Raw genomic sequence first — 17,831 nt, forward strand, 5'->3', positions numbered from 1 at the left:
ATCAGATCATTCTCCACTCGACCGGAGGGGAGAAAATTTAGCAGTGATCGAATGTCAGTTGCAGAAGGGTAATGCCCACTTGGCTGCAGCTCTGAACATGAGCTGAAATATCTGCAGTCGCCTGTAGGTTCGCTGTCACTATTAACTGTTTAGAAATGAAAAACGCATATTTTCATTTTTTCATAGAACATTATCCTTTTAGTAGTCTGTATCCTTGACGTGCCACTTCCGGGATTGCTCCTGTGCCGCAGGAAATACCGCCACATGGAGTTGATTACTGCAACTCCATTTTCACTTGTCTTAGCAAGTCATCCCAGGAACGTCTGCAACTAGTGCAGAATTCTGCTGCTAGGCTGTTGACCAGGTCCACCAGAATGTCACACATCACTCCTGTGTTATCCATGTTACATTGGCTTCCAATAAAGTTTAGGATACAATTTAAGGTTCTAGTTCTTACATATAAAGCATTGCATGGACAGGCGCCTGTTTATATCTCTGACCTGCTCCATCCGTACATCACTAACAGGTCTCTCAGATCTTCTAACCAGGGACTACTGGTTGTCCCACGCACTCGTTTAAAGACTAAAGGTGATCGTTCCTTTGAAGTGGTAGCTCCGACCTTGTGGAACGCCCTTCCTGTTAACTTACGTTCTGCAGTCTCGGTTGACGCTTTTAGAAAGCAACTGAAAACATACTTGCTTACTAGTTAACACTATACTCGACAGCAGCTAACATTAGCCTACCGCTAGCTAGTAGCTGGATTAAACACTGTTAAAATGCTGACAGCTAACGCTACACGGTGTAAAGTGTGACTGTATTTCCCTGTAGAGGATGTAACAATCTGCAGCTGCCGTTGTCAGAAAAACACAGACAATGAAACTCGTAACCTACATCCAAAGTTATTGTTAAATGCCCTTTTCCCATCTGGTGGTTGTTTTTGTTGTTCAACAGCAATTTACTAGTGAAATAAGTTATTGTTATAGTTATTACATTATTATTAAATCATTTAATTTTGACCATATGGCCTTAGCAATAAACAAGCCGTTCTTTAATGTTGCAGACTGTTGTTTAGTACCCTTCTTTTTTTTTCTTTTTCTTAACTTTCTGTCGATTCAAGCACCGCTAAGGCACCGGGCAAAAATTATGTATGCGATTAATTTAGATTAATTAATCACAGAGTACGTAATTAATTAGATTACATTTTTTAATTGATTGACAGCCCTAGTTTAAAGAAATGCCAATAAACTGGAGCACGTTTTTCTCCCATCCCATAATGCTATGTGGTGTGGCCAGACCCTCCTCCGTTCCGCAACATGTGGATGGTCTGGCAAAGCGACACTATCCTTTTAGCAACTATCTGAACATTTTATTCCATATTATATCTTCCTATTGTTTGTATCATTTGTAATGCAGATGCAATCATGCAACAATATTAATACTATATACATACTATATATATTGTATACTAAAATGAAACTTATTTACTAACTGTTAGGGCTGAAATGATTAATAGATTAATGGATTTGGTTATCAACAACAAATGATTGCCAAATATTTGGATAATTGATTATTCTTTTAAATAATTTGTCAAGTAAAAAGGGCATGCTTATCTCTGTTGGATATCATTGTAGAGTGAATATGTTTAGGAAACTGAAGTGAAATGTGTAACAGTTTTAATGATTCATTAATTAATCAAGAAAATAATCAACATATAAATTGATATTGATTAGCTATGATTAGTTTCAGCCCTATTTTCTGTAATTTAATTTGAATAGGAGTGCAGTTACTAAAAATTTAATACATTTCTGGTCATATTCCATATTGTGACGTGTCAAGAATTCTATTGGAAAGACAACAACAACAGGAAAAGAAGAGTTTTGAAGAACAAGCAAAACCAACACCCCCCAAAATGCCCCCGGTAATTAACATTTCCCTAAAAATAAAACAACATTAGCCTCCCGCCTTGTACCCCTCACCAGGCAACAGCTGGGCAGCAAGGACTCAATGACTTCACTGTTATCTTGGCACGTCTTGTCCAGGGGCACTGCACATCTGAGTCTGCCAGATCGATGCGGCATGCTCCTCGCTCTGTTTGGCAGCGTCGTCACATCTAATGGCCACAGATTTAGACCCCCCTCCACAGGCTGTTGGGTCCACACTGGGAGCTGAAGGGCTCCTCTCATTTACAGAGCAGTCACCTACACCCCTCCTGGCCCTCCCTTCTGTCCTTCATGAGGACGACTCGTTGTCCAGAGGAACTGACTCCAGCAGATGGATGATGGAGATCAAGCTGTGTGTGTGCTTGGTAATTAAATCTAACGCTCTGACCGTGGCTCTGAGCCCTGGACCTTCTGTCCAGGTTGTGCTCCTTTACCTCTGATGCAGTGGTTGCCTGCCCGGACATGTTGTTTTAATTGGAGCTTCACTGGTCAGCTGCAAGAAAACCAGATATGTGGCTCTTAAACCTTGAACTAGATTAATGTTACCTAAGTATATCCAGGAATTTGTATTAATTCTTGAGATTAAAGGTGATTTGAGCAGGGCTTTTAGGTGACTGTGTGACTGTGCTATCTCTCCATCTCTGTAGGCAACCCCCTACTTCTCAACTCCTCGATGCAGCCTAACTTAACAGTGGGACGGACATACAGCACGCCCCTCTGCTTCCAGGACAGCACAGACAAAGAGCTATTTGACCCCCTGCCAGACATCAAGGTCAAAGTTCAGAGCTCCTTTATGGTTTCACTAGGTGTGGCCGAGCGGGCAGAGTTCCACGCCAAAGCCTCCACCGAGACCTTCCCGCGGGATCTGAGCCAGGACTACAGCATTACCACTCACAGACGCAAGCAGGGCCTGCTCACCCTCAATGGGCCCTTCAGCACTGGAAAAAAGCAGCTGAGGACCAACGGCGTGTTTGGCCACCCTGGAGGACGCCTGGTGGTGCCAAACACCGGTGAGCTTCACAGAAAGTAGATAAAAGCACAGACTGGGTCTGTTAGTAGAAACAGCACTGCCTCTATCTTTTTTTGTGTTAATAATGAAAAATAGCTTTCCCACTATGCTCTTGGTTTCCATAATGAGAGACTGCAATAACTGCTCATTATAAAAGCCATCATAAGCCAGCGCTGTTTAGTATGAGGTGCAGCCTTCCCAGAGTATCTTGCAACACAACATTTAACATTTACCACCATTTCTTCTTCACTTTTCTGGTGCTTGTTGTTAAACGATCTGCTGTGTGCGCATCAAGGCTTTTTATGTTTCCTTTTTCCTTTGTTATGTTTCGTCGGCACAAAAAAAACTGTTCTCAGCTCTAGAAGGTGGTACACCAGAGGCGTCGTTACGTCTGGGCGTCCCCGGCTACAGCACCGAATGTTTCATGAATAGCCCCACATCTCGCCCTCTCTTATTTTTATTTTTTTACAAAAATAAGTATAATAGACTAAAAAATATGAAGGTAAATATGGTGCAAAAAGGGAGAGCTTGTAGAATACAATGTGAGAACTTGCAGAACAAAAAATCTGAACTTGTATGTTAAAATTTGCACTTGTAAAAATTTAATTTGCACTTGTAAAAATAAAATTTGCACTTGTAAAGAATATTCACACACATATGATCTGAATTTGAAGTCATACAAAGAAAAAAAACATGAGAGCTTGTAAAAAAAATCTGAACTTGTAAGTTGAAATTTGCACTTGTAGAAAATGTTCACACACCTGTATTCTGAATGTGAAGTTACAGAAAAAATATTCACAAATGTGTAGATTGATATTTACATGAACACAATGACAGCTGCAAACTTATAATGCAACATTTACTCGTATACTTTTTTTTTTTACTCTGGTTCATTTTCCATCACAACCACAACTCAGTGATTACAACCTCTCGAATCTGTCACTGCAACTTCACATATGTGCTCTCTCGCATCACAAAGTGGCGAATCTGCGCACCTCGACTTTCACAACACTCTTGACGATACATTTGGTGCAAAACTAATTTGTACCTGTGGACTTAGGCTGTGGAGCTCTGAGCTAACAGAACGGGAAAAGCAGGGTTTCTATCGCCAGATCAGGGACAACTCTGTCTGGCTTATTTATGTAGCATGGAAACTTGGTGGAATAGCATGCTAGCGTTAGCTAACTATCAGCCAGCCCGCTTCTAAATAAATATCTTTTAATTGTCTAAACATTTTTAACAGTCAAACTAAAACACTGGCGGTGAGCTCCACGGCCTGCAGCCGCAGACGGACCGTCATCAGTGGGTAACAGGTGCCAAGTTTCGCATCCCTGCCGAGAATTGCATCCACTAGGGAAAATGATGATTTTATAATAAGTACTGTTTAAAAACTAGGCAATAGTAAATCTCTTTGTCATGTTCATCAATAATGATTAGGATTTTAGAAGGTTTAGAGACATCAATGTTTTATCATACTCTGTAGTAGCATTTCCTTGCTACCTAGATGCAATTTTCGGCAGCAATGAATTCTGCAGAAATTATTGTTTCTGCCCAAGCGGGTGCAATTATTAGCAGGGATGCACAACATCAGCAAAGCAAGCTCTGGTCATGGCCGGGGGATGGGCCGCTGCTACCGGATGTGGGGCTCTCCGTGTCCCGCTGGAGCTCCGACTGCAGGTCGAGGTCGGCAGCGAAGCTTTCTGGCAAAAGCAGTGTTACTACGCTGGTCGATCCCCACTGATGACGGTCCGTCTGCGGCTGCAGGCCGTGGAGCTCACCGCCAGTGTTTTAGTTTGACTATTAAAAATGTTTAGACAATTAAAAGGTATTTATTTAGAAGCGGGCTGGCTGATAGTTAGCTAACGCTAGCATGCTATTCCACCAAGTTTCCATGCTACATAAATAAGCCAGACAGAGTTGTCCCTCATCTGGCGATAGAAACCCTGCTTTTCCCGTTCTGTTAGCTCAGAGCTCCACAGCCTAAGTCCACAGGTACAAATTAGTTTTGCACCAAATGTATCATCAAGAGTGTTGTGAAAGTCGAGGTGCGCAGATTCGCCACTTTGTGATGCGAGAGAGCACATATGTGAAGTTGCAGTGACAGATTCGAGAGGTTGTAATCACTGAGTTGTGGTTGTGATGGAAAATGAACCAGAGTAAAAAAAAAAGTATACGAGTAAATGTTGCATTATAAGTTTGCAGCTGTCATTGTGTTCATGTAAATATCAATCTACACATTTGTGAATATTTTTTCTGTAACTTCACATTCAGAATACAGGTGTGTGAACATTTTCTACAAGTGCAAATTTCAACTTACAAGTTCAGATTTTTTTTACAAGCTCTCATGTTTTTTTTCTTTGTATGACTTCAAATTCAGATCATATGTGTGTGAATATTTTTTACAAGTGCAAATTTTATTTTTACAAGTGCAAATTTTAACATACAAGTTCAGATTTTTTGTTCTGCAAGTTCTCACATTGTATTCTACAAGCTCTCCCTTTTTGCACCATATTTACCTTCATAAAAAAAGCCCCAGAACGGCACATGCAAATAAAGAAAACAAGTATTTTCCAAAGCAGTCGCAGTTCTTACATTTTTTTCAGAACTCATGGTAGAACTGTAACTTTGTCCAGCATATTTTTCCGAGGCGAATAGAATAGGCAGCTACGTGCGGGGTCTGACCAACATGTTGTTTTTGTTGCTATCACCTAGCAACCGTCTCTGCGTGAGGAAAGCTGTGAAAGGTGTAATTTTCACAGGAATCATAGCCAAAGCTAGCTTAGTGTCCACTCTCGCAGTAAAAATAAAGATGAGCAGCGTGCCTTCCGTGGTCTGTGCAGCTTCAGGTTTATAATGGACGCGCTCAGCTGTGGACATGCTGCGGCAGATGTGACGCCTTTGTGCTCCGTGTATTTCTGCCGTAGTTTCGGTTTTCCAACTCCGACGTATAGCAGCGTACAGCCACTTCCCTAAATTCAGAGGCCAGAGACCCAAACGGGGCTCTGTGTCTGTCAGAAGGTCTGAGATCTACCATATCAGCAGAGCAATCACGTAATGCACAGCAGACTATGGTGCAGGTGGATTATTTTTTTAAATATAGTGACTGTATTCTTGTAATTGCCTATTATAACTTTATTTTTCTCAAAATATCACAACTCCTCCAAATCTCAGAGAACACAGATGGGATGAGTTATATTTTGAATGTGCTCAAGTTTTGAACATAAGCAGAAATCTTGCTCAAACACATCTGAAATATTACAGTCCAGGGGTTTACTAATGCATTAAAATTAATTAATTTATCATTGAGTTGAATAATTGTCATATGCACATTTAATACATCTCCAACAAAAGATGCAAAAGAGGGAGAGTAAGCGATTCAGAAGAGCTTACAGTGCCACTGTTCTCATGAACGGGTTTGTATCATAGTGTAGGGAAGGGAGGATGGAAGAAATAAAGGAAGTAAGCAAAGAAGGAGGGAAGGAAGGAAGGAAGGAAGAAAGGAAGGGAAGAAGGAAGTGAGGACAGAAAGAAGGAAGGAACAAAGGAAGGAAGGACGGAAGGAAGGAAGGAAGGAAGGAAGGAAAGAAGGAAGGAAAGAAGGAAGGAAGCGAAGAAGGATAGAAGGATGGAAGGAAGGAAAGAAGAAATGACATGAGGAAAGAAAGAAGGAAGGAAGCGAGGAGAAGGAGGAAGGAAAAAGGAAAGCAGGTAAGAAAAGAAGGAAAATGTAGGAAGCGAAGAAGGAAGGAAGATAAAAAGGAAGGAAGGAAAGAAGGAAGAAAGTGAAGGTAGGAAAGAAGGAAGGAAGTAAAGAAAGACGGGAGGAAGGAACAAAGGATAAAAGGAAGGAAAGAAGCAAGGAATGAAGTGTTGGGAATTGATAGGATACAGATTCAATTATTGGCAATTTATCAAAGATGTTTTATCAATATTAATACAGTTATGAATATGTGTATTCATAACGTTACCAAATTGACAAACAATCAAAACGGGGCACCACCCTGGAATCAGGGACCAATAACGAGCTGTGAAACTGTGTCATAAGTGGTGTTCCCTTTAAAATACAGATCTTAATTAATGTGATTAATTTATCTAGTATCTTTGAAAGGAACAAAAGAAGGGTGAAATTCGAGCACTGACCTGTTTAACCCGCAGTTATTACAATAGATACACAAATAATCACAAACAACTGCTCTTTAAAGTATAATAGAATTTATTTAACTTCCAAATTATTAATTGTCAATCAATAGTTCTTCAGTCAATAAACCTATATACTTGTTACAAACTACAACAAAGCAAAACAAACAGACATGTAGCAGACATGTCTGTGTGTGTGTGTGTGTGTGTGTGTGTGTGTGTGTGTGTGTGTATGTGTGTGTGTGTGTGTGTGTGTGAGGAGGAGGGGAGGTGACGAGACCGCGGGGGTAGCTAAACCACACGATATCACGGTGGCGGATGATACACCGCAAGATTTGAGTTCTTTGCAGTTCAGTACAAAGACTACAGAAATGGCGGTCGGGGGGACCGCGTGGCTATGAGTTGTTGAAAATTTCTTTATTAGGGGTAACCCCTTGAGATGCAGCATCTCGATTTCGAGGGGGTCCTTAACAATAAATAAATAAACGGTACAATCATAATTAGACACAACAAAATGAAAACAGACACAAAAAAACAACTAAAAAACAACAACAAAAAACAAACAAAAACAGACATCATAATCAGTCAGTCATAATCAAGTTTGAGGCAGAATAAGAATGAAACTGGATATTCATAATATTAGAAGAGGTGATATCATGGTATCGTAGCGGATTATGGACAGGTACAGTTGGTACTGTAATAAGAAAACAGGGCATTTTTAAAGGAGTGGAGAGATAGACTGGATCGAATGTTTACAGGTAAATTATTCCAATCTGAGGGGGCTTTAAACCTAAAGGCTTTCTTAGCTGTAGCGAAAATTACAGCAGGGACAGAAAAAAAGAATTGTGTAGAGTGTCTCAAGTAGTAGGTAGAGGAAAAGGGTAGCTGTTTTAGATAACTAGGGTAATTGAAATGTATATATTTATAAATAAACTGCAACCAATGCTGATGTCTTCTTATCGAGGGTGATGGTAGAGCAAGTTTTTCATACATAATACAATGATGAGTTGTGAAAGGACATCCAAGAACAGAGCGCTGCTTTGCCTCTTTCACGGCAGAGGCTGCAGCCCTTCGGGCCAGTCAGTACCCTGCAACTCATCCTCTGAGATAACATCCAGGAAAGACTCCTTCTTCAGTCGGACAATTTCCTGACCACCGGTGTCCACGATGGTGTTCGAGGTTCAAGGCACCTAAGACTACAGCTCCCCGTCGTAGCTTTAGCAATGGAAGCTTTGAGCATTGCCCACTTGGGTTCAATGCCCCCAACCTCCACAGGGATGCCCAAAAAGCTCCCTGTTGAAAGTCTGTCAGACATTCCCAGTTCACCCGCACTACCCGTTTGGGCTTACCAGGTTTGTCCAGATTTTTCCACCACCCCCTGACCAAACTCACTACCGGAAGGTGATTGGTTGACAACTCTGAACACAAACTTCTTCACCACAATAAGGTGATGGTTCCCGGAGAGGTTACCATGATACCACGACGGCAAAGGTTATGATTAGAAAAAAGATTGTGGTTTGAATTAAAACACCGGCCCCCTTAAGTAGTATTCCCAGGACACGACCATGCGTTTCCCAGATGAAAGTTTTGTGTTTTCCCCGGGACACGAACTCCGCTCCCCCCCTTGAAAACCCTGTTTTCAAGCTAATCTTAACTATTTAACTAACTTAACTAACTAATCTTAACGAAAACAAAGAAAGTACTGTGTTTTAAGACCCAACCATTGACCCCGACCACATCACTATGCATTGTTTTGCGCTCTTATACAGCAGCAGTCAATGTGGTGCATACAGTATTATACGTGGAATACATACGAATTATAGTGCATTACTTTTCGTAGCAATATGTATGAATGGTTCATGAGAACAGCCTGCTAAAGGTGTATATTTTGATTAAAGGCCATGCCATCTGTAGAAGGAATACTTAAACAAGCAAAAGTCCTGCTCTTTAATCATGGATCCATTTATTTACAAGAACAATAGTAGAAGAAGAAAATGATTTAACAAAATGAGATAGTTGACCCATGTCCCCATCCTACCCAACAATTCCCAGGATTCTGTGTTGGAGATTTTAGTACCATACATGTTTGCTGCACAGCCTCTAGCAGATACTACCAACAAATGAAAAGAAGTTAAATGTGATCTTATATGAGAAAAACACAGAAAAATAAGGCATGTATACAAGTATTATTAATGTAACTCAGCTTGTCAAAGTTTGTGCTTTACTAAGAAGTCATGTTCTTATTATATCACACTATTAATACATCTTCACACTCCTTCGATCCTATATATTGCAAGCTGTTGCTAACATTCATCAGTGCCGTTGCCATCTTCACAGGCTCTCTCAGGCAAACAGGGTTCACGCTTTCATCATGTTCTACCCACACAAATGCAGTGATTGGAAAAGTATGCATGGACCGTTATAGTTGTCACCAGGTCAACAGTCTGTGCAAACCGTAGTCCTCTTCTGTGGTCCTCGTGTACATAGTGTTGGCCCTCAGCCGGTGTGGTGAGGTGAAGTAAAATCAGCCTCCTGCAGTTGTCTTTCAAGCTGAGGGTCTGAGTGGAGGAGTCACTGCTATCAAGTGCAGCACTCAAACAGCCTGTCTGCAGGGACCACCATACATTAGACTTAATAGCCAGCCGTATGCAGCACTTCACTGCAGATTACTGGAGTCACCTTAGTGTTATGGAACAAAAATAGTAACATTCCTTTTTTTTTTTTACTTTAATAAGCCTACGTTATGAGATATCTGATTGAGATTTCCGCCTCGATTTCAATACAGTGTATATTTGAATTGTTAATGGTAATTACAATGGTGTGACTTTGGTTGTAGAAGTGGGGGGGGGACACAAAAAACCCCGCCAGTTCTCCGGCAGAAAAATGTTTTCGATTTGAATCCCATTTTCTGCATTTCTACATACATTTGTAGGGACTATGATGATACAAAATCCAGGAAATAATTGATGAAAAGTTGATGAATTCTGCAAGAAAGAATAGTACTAACCTATGTATAACAAAAAGATGTCTTATTGTTTAATATATGGGCTGATCGCCAAAACTTGAGAGAATCATTTTATAAAGTCAAATATGTTCACCATTAATGCTTTGTGTCTGAAAAAAAGTCACACCCACGAAGCATGGTAAACGAGACAGGGTTTAGTTCACAAATGGTCAAAACACAAAATGGACTAGAGCATACATTTCAGTCATCAAAGAAATATATATATATATATATATATATATATATATATATATATATACCTATCTATAACAAGTAGAGGACAGGGATTGATCAACATGACAAATTTCAACCCTAAGGGACAATAAGGATGTAACGTTTACCTATTCTATTCTAACTCTCCCTACAACCCTATTAAACTTGGCTCCTTCAAGAAGAACATTTAGAAGCACATTACATTTGATAATATTCAAACTGTATTCACTACTTATCATGTACACTTCTTCCCTTCTATCATCAACAAATCAAAATCACATGGCCCTTCATACAGCACATGACCTTCCTGTAACATTGTGCTGCTGCTGCTGCTTCTCCCTGTCTCTGCTTCTCCCTGTCAACTGAGTTATGATCATATTGAGTCTAACATTAAACTAGCAGCCAGTGTCTGCTTAACATACATTGCTGACAGAAAATGCTGCGGTTTAAAGTGGACTAGTTTCATTTTAATTTTTACGAAGTGCCGCAACCACGATACCTGCTCACCTTCTCCTTAATCTGCTGGTATGGGTCCATTTCTGTAAAATTAAAAAAAACTCCCTTTCCAGGTTAATTAAGGTGAGTAGCTGCATCACAGGTTCTAAGCAGAAAGGCCTGGAGGAACTTTATCAGAAGCAGATGCTAAGAAGGGTTGAATCTATCCTGTCAGATAGTTATCATCCCTTACAGGCTGAATTTCAGATGTTGCCATCTGTATCACGCTTTAGGGGGCTTTCACACCTACCTTGTTTGGACGGACTTTCGGACCTTTCAGTTTGATCCAAACCAAAATTACAAGTGTGAAACCTCCCCCGGACCACGGTGGCCGAAATTTAGTCCGACCAAATGAGGTGGTCTCGGTCCAGATCAAACTGAACCATGGTCCGGTTCGTTTATAGTGTGAAAGCATTTTTTGGATGGTTCGGACTTTCTGACCAAATACAGGAAGCTCTGGCAGGCTATCTTGGTGTTATAAGACCGGGGAAGCTCCTTTAAATAACAGCTCAGTGCTTAGTTTGTAGCCTACGTGAGAGAGAGTGTGCAGACAGCTGTCGGCTATCAGAGCAGAATATAAATCAGCAGTTTACTTGTTAAGTGGTAGGCCTCGTAAATGTACAGTGTAGGTTTCCGTTTGTCTCTAAATAAATGCTCCAGAAAGAAAGTTCCCGTGTCTTGCTTCTCAATATCACAACAAAACAAAAAGAGTAGGGGAGGCAGTAGGGGAGAGAGCAGCAGTCAGTTGAAAAAACTCCGACACAGAGGGAGGAACGAGAGGAAGCCCGTCTACAAACCAATCAATTATAAGTATCTGGAGACGCAGCTCACGTATGTGATGACGGCAGGACGTAGTTTTGTCACGTATAGATCTTTAGTGCACTTGCATAACTGCAGTGTGAAACCAAGACTTACTGGATCAAATATATACAATGTAACAAAAACATGAACCTTGGTCCGGACCTTGGTTCGGACTTTCAGGTGTGAAAGCCTCCTTAAACTCCCAAAACTCAGAACCAACAGATATAAACGCTCGTTTGTACCTGCAGCGATTCTACTTCTTAATTCTATAAAGAACTAGTGTTAATTTTGTCACCTATTTTTAATTTAGTCTTAGTCTTATAGTAATTCACATATCTTTTTTTGTTAGTCAAGTTTTAGTCGACTATAAGTCTCGTCATTTTAGTCTAGTTGTAGTCAAAAGAAAACTCAATATATCTTAGTCAAGTTTTAGTCAAAACATTTTAGTTTTTTTTAAATAACAAATTATTTCTGAGATTATTTCTGATAACCATTTCAGTCAAATAGTAATGACACAATCAGATTTTTTGTAAATATCATTGAGCGTAAAATGCGACCAAATATCGAGGCTCTTCCTTATTTCACCAGTAAATTCCTGTTAAACGACAAAAACAACCACTGGATGGGAAAAGGGTATTTTACAATAACTTTGAATGCAGCATGAAGCTGGCGAGGCGAGTTTCAAGTGAACACAACATCTGTGTTGTTTTTCAGACAATGGCAGCTACAGACACACTGTTTTACGTCCTGGTATTGATATCCTCTACAGGAAATACAGACAAAGTTCTACACCGTTTAGCTGTCAGCATTTTAACTGTGTGTACTCCAGCTGCTAGCTAATGGTAGGCTTAACGTTACCTGCTGTCAAGTGAAGTGTTAACTAGCGTGACATGCTGCGATGTTTCGGATGCCTCTAACGTCCATTTCGGAGCATCAGAGAGAAGCACAGGCATTTAAGTGGAACCAAAATGAGGCACCGAAATCCGTGTTGTTATTCGGTCCGGTAGATAACGGTCATTAAGGCACTGGTGCTGTATTAGCACCGGGTCTCGGTACCCAACCCTAGTAACAGCTGAATATTCTATCTCACGATGAAAAAGTAGAGACGATTGTAGACGAAAATGAAGAGAGATTTTATCTTAGTTTTTATTTTATGCAAAACATTTTAGTCTCGTCTTTTTTCGTCAACAATAATGCATGTTAATTTAGTCCTAATCAGCGTTTTTGGACATTGGTGCAGTCTCGTCATCGTCTCGTCTTAGTCATGGAAAAAAAGGTCGTTGACGAACATATTTAGTCTCATCTTGTCTGACGAAATTAACACTATAAAGAACCATAGATAACTTATTGCCTTACTAATTATTGATTGTTTACTGTTTTTTCTATTGTTTTTAACTATGCCTGCAAGGTAGGCAATCTCTGTATTGTGTGTATGATTGTGTGTGATTTATACTATACTATCAGCTGCACAACAAATTGCCCCATTTGGGGACAAATAAAGTAACTTCAACACTTGTTTAGTAGGTATGCCGTGTGCCATAAATCCTTGGGTGCAAAAGCGCGAGGTAGGGAGCAGAGCAGAGCAAAGTTTAAATAATTTGATCTTTGAGCGCAGCGCACGGTGCAATTCTGAGTGGTGCGCGACGCCAGGGGTAGTGCTGCACCTAGTTGGGTAGCACTTCCCATAGGAAAACAATGAAACAGAGTTTTACCGCGGATCATGTGTAGGCGGCTTTAGGCTACCATTATTTTTGACAAGGGTCTCTCTCTCTCTCTCTCACTCTCTCTGTCTGTATCAGTCTCTCTCTCTCTGTCACTTAGAGCTAAATTAAATGAATGATGGATATGTTATTTAATGACCTTATTTTTATATGAGTAATATTCATATCGGTTTAAATAAACGATTTGATTGTATTTCACATTTTTTCTGGAAAGAGTTATATGTGAAAGGAGCTAAATGCCTATCCCAAATATACGAGTTTGAGTTCAGGGATTGAAGCAACGCTCAGGCCATCAATTGCAGTTTTACAGTACTTAAGGTTGCAGTGCTCTGAGTTGTCATGGCCGCTGTGGGGAAGTGAGAAAATACGTTGTTTTTATTTGTGTGAATTGACCCTTTAAATAGTGCAATACTTTTAACACAACACAATAAATCCAGTTGCTTGACATTTTTCACATCTCTCAGTTTTCTCCATCACTGCTGAGCAGCCTCCACTACATGTAACACAGAATGATTATTTAATGAAAACAAACACTTCAGAGATGACTGGGGTATTACAAAATATTCACTTTCCATAAAGCTGCCAAAACCATCTTTATCTGTCAGCTCCCACTCTGCTCCTCTGAACCTTTTATTTGTAAAGCTGGGCTTTTATATGCTCTCATCTCTTCAGTGTGAATGCCTCTCCATTCACACAGAAGCAGATAAATAGTGTCAGGAACAGTGACAGGGCAGTGTTGCTCTGCAGAAATCTCCACTTGCTTCCTAAAAAATATTGCATAATCAAAAGTGTAGGGAGCTGGTTGGGAGATCAGAATAAATAAAAAGATTGCTTTATTATTTTTAGATAGTGTGTCAGTCAGAAAAACTGTGTTTACAACTGAATTCGATTCAGATATTGATTCATGTGCTCATTTATTCTATTCAGGCCGATCAAGTGAACCTTGACTGGGATAAATTGAGTTGTTTGTTTCAGATTCTGTCTTGTCTAATGTTGGGAATTGGTAAGGGTACAGATTCAGTTATTGGCATTTTATCAAAGATGTTTTATCAATATTAATAAAGTTATGAATATGTGTATTCATAACTTTACCAAATTGACAAACAATCAAAACGGGGCACCACCCTGGAATCAGGGACCAATAACTGAACTGTGAAAATTACAAATACAGATCTTAATTAATTTGATTAATTTATCTGGTATCTTTGAAAGGAACAAAGGAAGGGTGAAATTCAAAAACTGACCTGTTCAACCAGCTGTTATTACAACATTTACACAAATAATCACAAACAACTGCTCTTTAAAGTATAATAAATTGTATTTAATTTCCGAATTATCAATTGTCAATCAATAGTTCTTCAATCAATAAACGTATTTACTTGTTACACTACAACAAAGGCAAAAACAACAAGCAGACATGTGGTGAGCGTGTGTGTGTGTATGTGTGTGTGCAGCATTAGCATTACTGACATTAATGAACACACTATATTTCTCTGCACAGAAACCTCAAGCCTTCTTACTATGTGTCCTCGTTCGTTTAGTCCATAGATTCCACGGTAAAACAGAACGAAATCCGGCTTGCTAGTCAGCAATGCACGGAGAAGCTTGTCCCTCCCAAAGGCAGCAGGAAAGAAGCTATGTCGACTCGATGAGAAAACGGCGTTTTCTCTTCTGCAGGAATGAAACACAGGTGCGTGCTTCTTCAGGAGCCAAAGTGACGGGAAGTTTTATAGTTTGGGCCAGCTGGTCACGGAACCCTGTTGCGTTCAGGTTCCACCAGCCAATGGGAACTCTAGGCTCCTTGACCCTCGGCCATTTTGAAACCTCTTTCCCTCGTGGTTTGAATTCCTAGGCTTCTAAGATTACATGAAGGCCGCAAATCCTTTGTCTGTGGCCACATGTGTTCCTTTGTCTCTCAGAGGTCAGTTTAATCCCCTTTTTCATGGTCCCAACACTAAATTGATTCAAGTCCTTGGTAGTCCTTATAACTGGTCAGTTTTAGACATTTTTGATTAAATGTTCCTTAACTCCAGAGTGTAAAGTCACCTTACTTCCTGCTTTGCTCCTGTCATAACTGATGTCCTGTACAAATGTTTCTGTCCTTATGTACTGTAAGTTGTGTTTAATGTTTTATGTTTCTGCAGAACAGGAACCTGCTGGAAACCAGTTTTTAAACTGAGTCAGGCCCATTTATATTGTAACTTAATGTTACTTTCCTGTATAATAAATGAAAGAAAGAGAAAGAAAGATAACTACTACGACCACTAGTCGCAAATATGTAAATATGAGTCATAATTGCTGCTTGATTAAAACACTTTTGGGGGAGCACAGTCTCAACCATAGATATAGCAGGTCAGACAACATATAACTTATTCTTTGTATTGGCAACAGGTTTTGGAAGACAATCTATGTATTTTTTTAATCTTCTTTTATTTTGAAGGACATTCAGAACAATTAACATACCAGAAGCAAACATCATTGTTGACAGCCAATTGTAATTCAGAATCCCATACAGTCAATGCTAATGGCTATGCCCAATCCTGTGTAACTATTTTAGTTAAAAAATGATCTAACTCCTGGTGCTACAGCAAACTAACAGCTATATCCTCCTTCACTCTGTAAAATGTTTAAGATGATCACTGTTTCCAGGTGCTAAGATACGTTTAATTTTTTTTATCATGTTTCTAGTAAAATTTATATTGGAACACCTAAGTTTGGTTCACTTTATTCTTTTATATGCCACAGTTCATTCAAGTGAAATTAAGCTCTCATAAATATTCCCATAACCTCTGCATGTAGGACAAGTTGTAAGCCCTTATTTTCACCTACACTGTCAGGCTGTTGGAGTTGTTGCTGTTGACACATTTGTGTGTGTTTTCCAGGGGTCAGCCTGCTGGTGCCTCATGGAGCCGTGGCTGAAAATATGTCCTGGGAGATGTACATGGTGATCAATCAGGGAGAGGCAAGGTGAGGCCAGAGTTTACCCAAATATCATTTCAACCATCTATCTGTCTGTCAGTCTCCCCCTATCTTATCATCCATCTCACCTGACACTCTATCCTTTGTCCTCACTTTGCTGTTTCTCTCTAATTATTTACCATCCTCTGGTACTTTAATTACACACATTTCACCTTTTACTATAAAATAAACACATTTCATAATTGAGTTAAACTATAACAACTACATTTAACCAACATTTACTACTTTAATGGCGCTGTTCTCTATTATGCTTGACATTAGTGCATTCACCATTTTGTGTTATGAGCTAGAGTTTACAATACCATTTGTGTAGCTTAGACCAGGGGTCTTCAACATTTTTTAAGCCAAGGACCCCTTAACTGAAAGAGAGACGGAGCAGGGACCCCCTACTACATATTGTATGAAGTTGCATATTAAACTGGGCCTACAATAAAACGTTGGGCAGCCTAAAGCCTTTACATACCTTTTTAGTGCATATAATACTAAGCTATTAAAATAATAATTGTCAGCCTGATTTTGTAAGTTACACAAACATGTGGCATAGTGAATCCTTAGCATTACCTGTATCTCTGGATGGCTACCTTAGTGACTACCTTACCTATAGGCCAGTAAGCCTATCATCACTGGGGATTTATATTTGCAAATAATACTGTATGTTGGATTCATGTTAAGACATTTAATTTCTTTTTTTTTTTTACTTTCAAAGATTAACAATAATTTGGAGGCCCCCCTTCAGTGACTCTGGAGACCCCCTAGGGGTCCCGGACCCCCTGTTGAAGAGCCCTGGCTTAGACCATAAAAACACAAATATGTAAACAGCAAATATCTTCATTTGGCTACAGATAACCAGAAATTCACTTCCTGCATGGAAACTGTTTCATTAATTAAAGGAATACGCCACCGTTTGTTGAAATAGGGTTATTCACCGTCTCCTCTATATTTATATAGGTGGGCAAACGCATTTTTGTCTCAGTGCATGCATTGTCTTAGTCCGGCAGCGCCGCCGCTAGCTTAGCTTAACGTAGTGAATGGAATCCTATGTTGCCGTTTAGCATGTCGTGAGTAAAAGTGACCCAACAACAACAAAAACAAAACTCAATTACTTCTTGTGGCCTGCGTATTCACAACAAGTACAAATAGCAATGTAGATTAAGACTAGACGACTTCCTAGGCAGATACTGACTTGGGACTATATTGGGTGGAAGTAGGCTACAGCCGAAGCACTGCTACTCGGGTGCAGATATATCACGCAGCAACTCTGTGTGAGTACAGGTCTAATAAGGGTTGATCTATCCCGTAAAATAACCATGCATCATGTTTACAATAATCACATACTCTGTGGACAGCTGTTTATTGGGTCCATTCGGTGTTTTTTCCAGTTGACTTTATCGCACCAAAAAAAAAAGTCGAGGACTGCAGGATGGATCAACGCTGAGAAATCCTCGGTAGCTGTGACACAACTGCAGGCACGCTCATTTCAGTCGGCATATGTTGGCATATTCCCCCACACTCACACCACCAGATCGTGTTGG

At 39.9% G+C, this 17,831-nt stretch overlaps 1 protein-coding gene across 1 annotated transcript in view; it reads left to right on the forward strand.

The window, feature by feature from the left end:
• The window catches only part of unc5db (unc-5 netrin receptor Db), a 335,673-nt gene that overhangs the window by 258,953 nt on the left and 58,889 nt on the right, over positions 1-17,831 (forward strand). The window contains 2 exon segments of the mRNA XM_031296590.2: positions 2,588-2,950; positions 16,203-16,287. Coding sequence (XP_031152450.2) covers positions 2,588-2,950; positions 16,203-16,287 — 448 coding nt within the window.

The sequence above is a fragment of the Sander lucioperca genome, chromosome 2, assembly GCF_008315115.2.
Source record: "Sander lucioperca isolate FBNREF2018 chromosome 2, SLUC_FBN_1.2, whole genome shotgun sequence".
NCBI classification, from domain to species: domain Eukaryota; kingdom Metazoa; phylum Chordata; class Actinopteri; order Perciformes; family Percidae; genus Sander; species Sander lucioperca.